Source organism: Caenorhabditis briggsae (genome assembly GCF_000004555.2).
Source record: "Caenorhabditis briggsae complete genome, chrII, whole genome shotgun sequence".
Classification (NCBI taxonomy): Eukaryota; Metazoa; Nematoda; class Chromadorea; order Rhabditida; family Rhabditidae; genus Caenorhabditis; species Caenorhabditis briggsae.
In genome coordinates this window covers 14,069,322-14,079,308 of record NC_013486.2, presented here as the reverse complement: position 1 = coordinate 14,079,308, position 9,987 = coordinate 14,069,322, and the positions used below count along the sequence as shown (strand labels likewise).

The 9,987-nt window shown below is 37.5% G+C and overlaps 4 protein-coding genes across 4 annotated transcripts in view; all 4 read right to left on the bottom strand.

Moving 5' to 3' along the window:
* Positions 1-2,681: 2,681 nt before the first annotated feature.
* CBG25725 lies at positions 2,682-4,813 on the bottom strand (the record flags this gene model as incomplete). The annotated part of the gene is made up of 4 exons (XM_045243011.1): positions 2,682-3,057; positions 3,103-3,182; positions 4,159-4,402; positions 4,662-4,813. 4 exons carry the CDS (start codon positions 4,811-4,813, stop codon positions 2,682-2,684), a joined length of 852 nt encoding a protein of 283 aa, XP_045098735.1.
* Positions 4,814-5,060: 247 nt separating this feature from the next.
* CBG25724 lies at positions 5,061-5,213 on the bottom strand (the record flags this gene model as incomplete). Its single annotated transcript, XM_045243010.1, has 1 exon — positions 5,061-5,213. One exon carries the CDS (start codon positions 5,211-5,213, stop codon positions 5,061-5,063), a length of 153 nt encoding a protein of 50 aa, XP_045098734.1.
* Positions 5,214-6,850: 1,637 nt separating this feature from the next.
* On the bottom strand, positions 6,851-8,669 carry CBG25723 (the record flags this gene model as incomplete). The annotated part of the gene is made up of 4 exons (XM_045243009.1): positions 6,851-7,055; positions 7,285-7,443; positions 7,680-7,790; positions 8,653-8,669. 4 exons carry the CDS (start codon positions 8,667-8,669, stop codon positions 6,851-6,853), a joined length of 492 nt encoding a protein of 163 aa, XP_045098733.1.
* Positions 8,670-8,962: 293 nt separating this feature from the next.
* CBG07892 overlaps positions 8,963-9,987 on the bottom strand; it is a gene marked incomplete at both ends in the record, with an annotated part of 6,059 nt that continues 5,034 nt past the window's right edge. The window contains one exon of the mRNA XM_045243008.1: positions 8,963-9,152. Within this exon, the coding sequence (XP_045093602.1) occupies positions 8,963-9,152 (190 nt within the window). The remainder of the gene's footprint in view (positions 9,153-9,987) is intronic.

Here is a 9,987-nt window from a genome sequence, read left to right as displayed (position 1 = left end):
TCGCATTTTTGCGTTGTTTTTTGAATTATAAAAAAAGTTTTATCAGACGAATTAAAAATTCGTCCATAGAAAATGTAGAGAAAATAATTGCGGTTTTTTTGAGCTATAAAACTCCTAGAAATGTCAAAAACTGAAATAGGAGATAGATTTTTTCTGTAAAAAACTTTCAAACATGACCATTTTCTACATTTTTTTCTTCCGGAAAACGACCATACATGAATCTATAACCATTAATTAATTTTTTAAGAATTATTTGAATCATCTTGGAACTCCACAAAATCAGATTAAAAATTCTGAAATTATGGTTTAAAAATAGAAGTGCTCCCTGTAATAGAAGGGCCCCGTAATAGAAGGGCCCTCTGTGAAAAAGCACCCCCCTCCCCTTCAAAATGTGTGTTTGAAATCAGAGAATTTCCGTACTTTTTCAGTGGAAAATATTTCGGGAACTCCACAATTTAATATAAGTTTGTTGAAACTCTATTTTTGATAAAAATCCTGCTAAATTTTGGTGAAGTTGGCAGATTTTCATGAATTTTAAACGAAACTTTGTCGAATTTTTTCATGCTAAATTTCTAAAAAAAACTGACCGGAAAAATAGAAGGGCCCCCTCTAATTGAAGGGCACCTGTAATAGAAGGGTCATCCGGAGGTACCTTGGACCAATAGAAGGGCCGGAATTTCGAATACAGGTTTTACGGTACTTTATTGACCGGTTGACTGTATGTTCGTATCTCCAACCAAGCTTTCCTCTTAATTCACATGAAAACTCGATAAAATATCTTCTTCTCCAGATCGAGCAGCCATCACTCGATGCAATCGTCGTGAGCGATGGGTCGACGAATCCATCCGTCGCCGAGAAGCTCTGACGAGAGCTGTTCTCGAGAACGCGAAGACGGACGAGGAAAAATCGGCGGCTGCGGCCCTGGAGCTCTATGTGGACCGTCAGCAAGTACTGCTTTTAGCGCAGATCTCGGATGCGGCGTTGGGTGAGGCTCGTGAGATAAAAGACGAAGCACAGGCTCAACAAGAAAATGGAGGTAACAACAAGTTTTATTGAATTCATTGTTGATTATTGTAACATTGAATTATTGATTCTAACATTTTTTAATTGTTGATTGTAGCATTGTTGACTTTAAAAAATCATTTTTAAACATTTTTGTTTTATACTCTTCAATAGAGTAGTTTGTTTTAATTGTTATATTCGCAGCGTTTTCTGTTATTTATTTTTGAAAAGAAAATAATAAAAAAAATTGGTAAATTTTTGTATTACTATCGCCTGGTACGTTCCCCAAAAGTTTAACGTAAGTTGATCGTCATCAGTATCTGGTCGAAGTTGGATTATCTCGAAACCTGGAAGCATTGAAAAAAAATTAGGTTGTATTATCTTCTAGATCTGACCACGAGATAATTAATGAGCTCATGATCAAAGTGAAATTTGATAGTTTGAGATTCAGAAAGGAGATAAAATGGTTTGCAGTGTTCGCTCCTTTGCCAGCCAGCTGTCATTATAAAAAGAGTAGTACGGACTTACTATTAGTGTCTCTTTTCCTGGATTTCCAGGTCCTTAATATGCACCACATCGTCAAAAAATCTAACAGAATTCTGACTATCCGAAAGCGGTTCAAGTTCAAAAAGAGGCGTGCTTTGAGAATTTTTTCGTCAGGTATGGTATAATTCATGGTATAATCTATCTACCGTAAAACCTGTATTAGAATGGCCGGCCTTTCTATTGTTCCAAGGTACCTCCGGAATGCCCTTCTATTACAGAGGCTCTCCAATTAGAGGGGCCCTTCTAGTTTTCCCGCCAGTTTCTCCGAATTTCGGCATCAAAAAATTCGCCAAAGTTTCGTTCAAAATTCATGTAAATCTGCCAACTTCACCAAAATTCAGCAAGATTTTTATCGAAAAATAGAGTTTCAACAAATTTCTATTGAATGGTGGAGTTCTCGGAGTATTTTCCACTTAAATAGTATGGTAATCTTCTGATTTCAAAACACATTTTGAAGGGGGGGTCCTTTTTCACAGAGGGCCCTTCTATTAAAGGGGCCCTTCTAATACAGTTTTTTCGGTATGTTTCTTTTCAGGGCACTATTCGGCTAAACCCAAAATCTACAAGCTGTTTAAAGTTCGTGCCTACATCAGTAAGTTTTAGTGTCTAAATACTTGGGAATTTCAGTTTTTCAGGACCTTCCATCAGAATTGCTACTACCCCAGTCGTCAGATTCTCAGGTGATGAGATCTTGAAGAATCTATGGAAGTTTATAAATTTCAGTTGATCTCGAGATGATAATCGATAATGAGACTCTCCGGCAACTCGATGAGCTTCATATCGAAGACGACATAGATGATCATTGAAGGCATCTACAGTATGATTCCACTTCCTTTAATATGAAAATACTTCATTAAAGGAGGCCAGACACCAAAAAAAAAAAAGTTTTCCTGATATTTCGCATAGAGAACCCCCATGAGGGGTTGAACTCATGACAGGCATGACAGGCAGCTCAGGGGTACAGCGCCGCTACCGGCTGAGCTACGGGGGCGCGAAGGCGCCTGACGACCGATGGTCTACATAAGCGCGGCGCGATTTCGTCCCCCGAACTGTCCCCCGAAATTTTTGCTGTCTCGCCTCCTTTAATATATTAATCTTCATCTTATTGTTAGCAAAACAGAAACAAGAATATATTAATTGTTTGATTTTCCCTGCAGACATCGTTTATAGCTAAACCAATCTCTAATTTTTGTCTTTGTTAAACCAGTGACCATCGCCAAATACTCTTCGTCCTCCTCCGACGGATATGGATTCTCCTGGAACCTTGCCATCAGAAGATTCCTTTTGACATCCGTAAAAGTCCGTTTGAATGATCTCCGTTGCACTTCTCTCTGATTCTTAAACCATCGCTTTATTTGTAAAGGAGTTGATCCGAAGGTCATGGCCATTGTTAACTTTTCCTCCCTTGAAATGTATGGATTCTCTTGGAATTTTGCTTGAAGAATGGTTACTTGAGCTACGGTAAACCTTCGGGGAAGGCACTTTCGACGAGGTTTGGATGGTGGGAATCTGGAAAGGGAGGGTTATTGAGTTTGTGAGAGTTATGGATGTTACTGTAGGTGACGAAAATAGCTCAGCAATTCGGTTCCTGGATTTTGGAGCTTTTGAAGCACCAGTGGGGTCGGTGGAGATTTCTTGAGAATTTCGGAAATCGACCATAAGGCAAAGGATTTACTCGAAAAGTAATTTTTCGATTGATAGAGAATCAGGCTACTTACCGAACAACTTCAGGAGACGTCATTGAAGAATCAGAACAATTCAAACGGGATGATAGTTCGGAGCTCATTTCGTGCGCAAAAAAAGCGAAGCAACGTTTTTCACCTTGTCTTCAAAACGGACCTAACTGACACCATCTATCCTTCATCCATAAAATTGAGATTCCCCTTTTCCGTTTTTTTTTCTCCACTTGTCCAGAATTGGAGGAAGAAAAATTGACACATTTCAGGAGCATAGGTGGTTGGATGAAGAATGACTAAAGGGGAGCTGAATGATGCTCTTTTTGCTTCTTTTCTACATTTTGGAGGGGTAAGGAAGAATCACCACGATAAAGTGTGTAGGATATATTCTGTGGATGCAATTTTTTCAATCTAGGTCTGTTTTATATTCTCCACAATTTTCAAAGTGATCGAAAACTTGACAGCCGAGCTCCACACTCCTGAAAATGCTCAAACCAGCTTAGACTGAAAATTTTAGAAAGTACCAAACAAAAATAGAGCTTGAGTTTGTAGATGACTATCTTTTCTTGAGGCGAACCAGTAATACAAATAGGTTAAATCGCGCCGAAGGCGCTCCAGCCGGCTGGTTAGGCTGAAATTTTCTAGATTTATCTGACAGGTTCAGTTTCACCCCAGTAAAGAGAAGACGAGACGAGAAATGTAAAAGAGAAAAGTTTATGACAATAGAAAAATATAAATTTACAAATTGAATGTTGATCCCTTTTTGCCGAATCCTTGGGCTCCTTAATGGAGGCACAATTACGGCGGATTTCACCCTAGGTATAGGGTCTTCTTCCACTTCTTCGTCGATTTCTTCATCTGCTTCTTCTTGGATTTCTTCATCGACTTTTTCGTCGATATTCTCCTCGACTTCTTCGTCGATGCCCTCCTCGACATCTCCTTCATCGACACTTACTGATCCGGAGCTTGCAAGACAACAGTCTTCTGGGATGGTGACCGTTTCCTCATGGTCGATTTCCATGTCCTCCTCCATTTGGATGTGGATTCCAAGATCTCCTTGAGAGGCTGGGGGCTTCACCAGCGATCCATATCCTCCAAGATGTGGTCGCGCTTTTGATTGAGTATATCCAAAGATGCTTGGATCTTGTCGATCTTTCGGTTTGTGGTTTCCCAGATGTCTGGGTTATTCCGCTTCAGCTCTTTTTTGACCTCTCCAACTTTTTCCTGGAGCTTCTCCACCACGTCCTTGACCATGTTTTCTGCAATTTGAAACTGATTAGATGTATCAGGCGTATTCCCGGTCGATGCACCATAAAAGAATTTCAACAAGATTCTTGGGGTGAAGGAAACCTCCAGTGTAGACAAGTCTACTGGAGTAATAACTGCATGAATCCAACCAGATGGCATAAACAGAGTTTCTCCTTTGTTCACTCTTACTTGAAAGATATCTGCATTTCCAATTTCCATGAAGTAATCGTTCCCTCCCAAATGGATGGATCTCCATTAAGTTGTGAATGCTTCCGAATTGCTGTTCGGTTGGCTTTCCCAGAAGAATTCTTCTCTTTGATATCATCATGAAAGTTCTTCATTTGTTTCCAGAAGTTTTTTTTCCGCATCAGATTCCGCTTTTTTTTAAACTGAAAAATGAAGAAATTAAAATTCTTTTAACAGAATCCAAAATTTCGGGCTTCAAAATAATTTTCAGGAAAAAAACCAGTTTTTGAAAAATCGTCTTACCTTTTGAATTAAAAAAAAAACAAGAAAATGAAGATAGCTAGGCTCCATAGGCGCCCAAGAATATAGAAAAATAATAAAATTTCAGAAAAATATAAATTGTTAGGCGCGCACATTGCGCCATTGAAAAAGTAAAATAGAATGGCTGGTTGGAGGACGATTGGCGGCTTCGAAAAGACATAAAGAATCGAAGAGACGCAGATTTTCGAAAAATGAAACATTCTGATGATTCATAAGTGCCGAGAGGAGAGACATATTGTCCCTTTTACACAGCTTCTGGCTTGTGAATCACCATCTTTCTTGTTTCTTCTAATGTATAGTACTGGCCAGAATTTTCTTAAGCTTTAGATGTCTAAAAAATACAATAGATGTTGTTGGATTTGACTGAAAACTTGAGAAAATACTAATCAAAACTAGAGCTTTAAAGGTGGGGGGACATGAAAAAAAGAATGTTCTCGAAATTTCGTTTAAATATGCCTCTCGAGGAGTTGAACGTGTGAGGGCGATGATTGAGGGTGCGGCGCCGCTACCGACTGAGCTACACGGGCAAAGAGGAAGCGGTCACCCGATTGCATACATAAAGGCGAGGACGACAGCTGTACGCAGAGTGACATTAAGCGTTGTACACCGTCACGGTAGAATGCATACTCTAGCTACAAAAAAACTACGAAAAATCTACTGTCTCCCCACCTTTAATTTCGTAGTTGACCACTTTTTTGTCGAAATTGATCCGAATGATGAATCGCTCAAAACCAACCAAGTGCCGAAACCTACAGTATTAGGGTGAGTTCGTACAAAAAATCGTCAACTACAAAATTGAAACACTACTTTTGTTTATCATTCTCTGAGATTTTCAAATAATTTCAACCAAATATACTGTATTTTGTAGGCGTCCAAATTTGCCCATTTTGAATTGAATGGGGTACAATTGATGCATTTTTTTTATTTATAGTTAAGATTGTTTTAACACAAATGCGCTCTATTGATAAACATTTTATTATAAAAACAAAAAAAGTACTCAATGTAATCAGTACGGAAACACAGGGTTTGTTTTTTTACCTTTGCCAATCCTCTCTATTGATAAAGGGGCGGGGCTAAGCTTTTTCAAATTTTCAAAAAGGAAACAATTCTCCCCTAAAACGAGAGATCTTTTTCCGGTGAAGAGACGCAGACAACGAAACAAAACGTTTGATCCTCAGCCATCAATTTGGCTGCGTTCTCATGAAGGCGCGTTTGAAAAGGTAGAAAAACAAACACTGTGCGGTGAATGGGAGGGTATAGCACAATAAAAATAGCTCAAAGATGCAGTAATCCAGATAAAGTGGCAAACATTCAAAGCTATAATGAGTATAATATCATGGAGATTACAGGAAACTGATTTTTTGAGAATGCGACATGGATACTCAAATTGATCATTTCCAAGAGTCTGGAGCTCGGCTTTCAAGTATCCGATCACTTTGAAAACTTTGGACAGTGTGAAACAGACCTAGATTGAAAACTTTGCATTTACAGAATTTTTCTAAATCTTCTAGTTTTTCAGCTATTTGCCGATTTCTGAAAGACACCCCTTTTTGGTTCGTTTTTGTACTAAAGATGGTGTCTTTTAGAGATCGCCAAAAAAGGAATTTTCAAAAAATTCTGTGAATGCAAAGTTTTCAATCCAGATCTGTTCTGAATTCTCCAAAATTTTCGAAGTAGTCGGAAACTTGGCAGCCGAGCTCCACACTTCTGAAAATGGTTAAAATGACCGAACATCAACGGAAAAATACTTTTTTGTATATCTTATTGACCGGTACTGTAGTCGGTATCCTTTGCCCCCTTCACATCATTTAACATTTTCTTCCGCTGCATATAACGCCGATGCTGGAACCGATTCGTGATCTGTTTCCATGTCAGCCTGGTGTTCTTTTCCATATCGCTCCTATCCTTGCTCGTGACACATTGTATTTGGCCTCCAATATCTCAGTTTGGGTCGTCGAGTAAAATCTTGGGTTCAGCATTCGGCTGAGTTTAGAAACTTTTCGAAGCGTTGGGATTCCTGGTGGTGGTGCTGCTGCTGGACTAAGAGAAAAAGACTGATCGAAATTGTAGGCACGGCTGAAAGTTTATGGGTTAGATTTGACTGTAAAACCTGTAATAGAAGGGCCCCGAACCTTCAACTTTGATCCTATGTACCTAATTTTCTGTGAAAGATACCAAAAAGTGGTCAACTGATAAAATGTTTATGATAATATCCCCAACGTTTTATCAATTGACACATGTTGGATATATCTCATAGGAATTGAGATAACTTAGCTCAAACTTGACATGTTTTGTGGAAACTCACTGGAATGGGTGAAATTTTGATGTTGCATTCTTGAGAATAGTATTAGCCTTCAAGAAGACGCCGACTGGAACGGTGTGAAGAGGCATCATAAACGGAAAAGAGGACGACGATGGTGGATTCTCCAGAAGACTTGTCACAGACCACATAGAGAATGGCTTGCTGAAAAGAAATACAGAAACCGTCAATTTTGAGCTCAATTATCTCGGTTCCTTCAGAAGATACCAAAAAGTGGTCAACTGATAAAATATTTTTCATAAGAGCACCATAATTTTCTCAGTTGACAAATTTTTGATATCTCTCATAGGAACAGAGATAATTGAGCTTAAAGTTAATTGGGTTCTCTATTCAAGCAAATACGGTATGGACAATATTGTAATTGGGAAATTTGTACTAACCGCGGCTCTGACTGCTTCTCAGATCTGTTGGATTCTGATGACGTTGACGAGAAGTTTGATGGATTTAGAGAGCTTTTGGAAGATCCCCCGCTGTTCTCCATCACCGGATTTCTGGAAAAAAATCACCATAAACCTATAGAAGAAGGACCTCCTAACGTTGAGCCAATTTTTTTGCAGCTCCTATAAAAGATATTAAAAAGTAGTCAACTGATAAAATAGTAATGATATTATGGTAAACATTTTATCAGGTGACAATTTTTTGATACTTTGGACAGGAACCGAGATAATTAATTTCAAAGTTGACGAAGACAAAAAATTCGCATTTTCTTTCCGAACCCTTTCAACTTTGAATCAATTTATCTCGGTTTTTGTGAAAGATATCGAAAAATGGTCAACTAATAAAATATTGGCGATATAATAATAAAGATTTTATCAGTTGACTACTTCTTCATATTTTGTGAGAAAACCGAGATAAATGATCTCAAAGTTACTGTGGTTATCAGCTACTAAATTTTGAGAAATTCGATATTGGCAATGTGCTCATATGGTGGACTGTCTCGGATTTTTTTTGCTTTTTCAACTTTTCAATATTTTCCTAAATCTACAGTTAGCTAGATTTGGACTGCGATAAAAAAAAAAACAAGAAAATCTTGCCCACAGCGCAGAAAATTGCCCATTGTTGTAGAGTAAGGCTCCCATCTACTTCAAGCTCTCATATCTCGTTTCCTGTCAAAGATATCAAAAAGTTGTCCACTGATAAAATGTTTATCAGTTTATCACCAACATTTTATCAATTGACAAAATTTTGATACCTTTTATAGCAACCGAGATGAATACGCTCATATGCACATGCGCGCAGAACCTTCACGCTAACTTTAAAAACCTTATAGCTTACTTCAAACTCAACATTTTCAGACAACTCAAACTGTAACATTTAGATTTTCTAATAAAGCAAACGAAGTATAAAACTTACGTCAATTCTGAATCCATGGCTTGTGGAAAACTGACTGGGAAGCTGCCAGGCACTACTTGGGGTACCGAAAAACAACTCGAGGGTCGCAGAGAGTCGCTAAATGTCGCCGTTGGCGCGCGAAATGGGAAAGTGGCACAAAAAGGTTAGAGACAAGAGAAAAGTAAGAGAGCGCATAGAATTATGAACTTTTGTATGATGTGCAGGTGGCGTTGTATTGAAATGGGTCATTTTTGAATTTGAAAAATTATTACAAGTTTATTGACATGGAGAATAACCAAAAAACAGAGCTTATCAATCTTAAATTTCAATTTTAGGCATCCTCCACCTTGATTTTTCGGATTTTCACTGGTTTTGGCAAAATCTGAATGTCGTCTTCTTCTTGGGAGCCCGATCCGGAGCCAGTGGTGTCAGATGGATGGCTAATCATTGGATTTTTGTCAGGGTTTGGGACTTGTTTCATTTGCTTGTTGGCCATTTGGAGGAAGTATTGTTGTTGTTGGCTGAAAATTAGAATTATGAGTTTAGAATCTAAAGCTCAGCTTTTTCAGATTCATAGATTTCTAGATTTCTAGAATCCTAGATTTCTAGTTTTCTAGATTCCAAGAATCTAAGGATCTAAGAATCTAAGGATCTAAGAATCTAAGGATCTAAGGATCTAAGAATCTAAGGATCTAAGAATCTAAGGATCTAAGAATCTAAGAATCTAAGGATCTAAGAATCTAAGGATCTAAGAATCTAAGAATCTAAGAATCTAAGAATCTAAGAATCTAAGAATCTAAGAATCTAAGAATCTAAGAATCTAAGAATCTAAGAATCTAAGAATCTAAGAATCTAAGAATCTAAGAATCTAAGAATCTAAGAATCTAAGAATCTAAGAATCTAAGAATCTAAGAATCTAAGAATCTAAGAATCTAAGAATCTAAGAATCTAAGAATCTAAGAATCTAAGAATCTAAGAATCTAAGAATCTAAGAATCTAAGAATCTAAGAATCTAAGAATCTAAGAATCTAAGAATCTAAGAATCTAAGAATCTAAGAATCTAAGAATCTAAGAATCTAAGAATCTAAGAATCTAAGAATCTAAGAATCTAAGAATCTAAGAATCTAAGAATCTAAGAATCTAAGAATCTAAGAATCTAAGAATCTAAGACATCTAAGAATCTAAGAATCTAAGAATCTAAGAATCTAAGAATCTAAGAATCTAAGAATCTAAGAATCTAAGAATCTAAGAATCTAAGAACCTACGCATCTAAGAATCTAAGACTCTAAGAATCTAAGAATCTAAGAATCCAAGAATCTAAGAATCTAAGAATCTAAGAATCTAAGAATCTAAGAA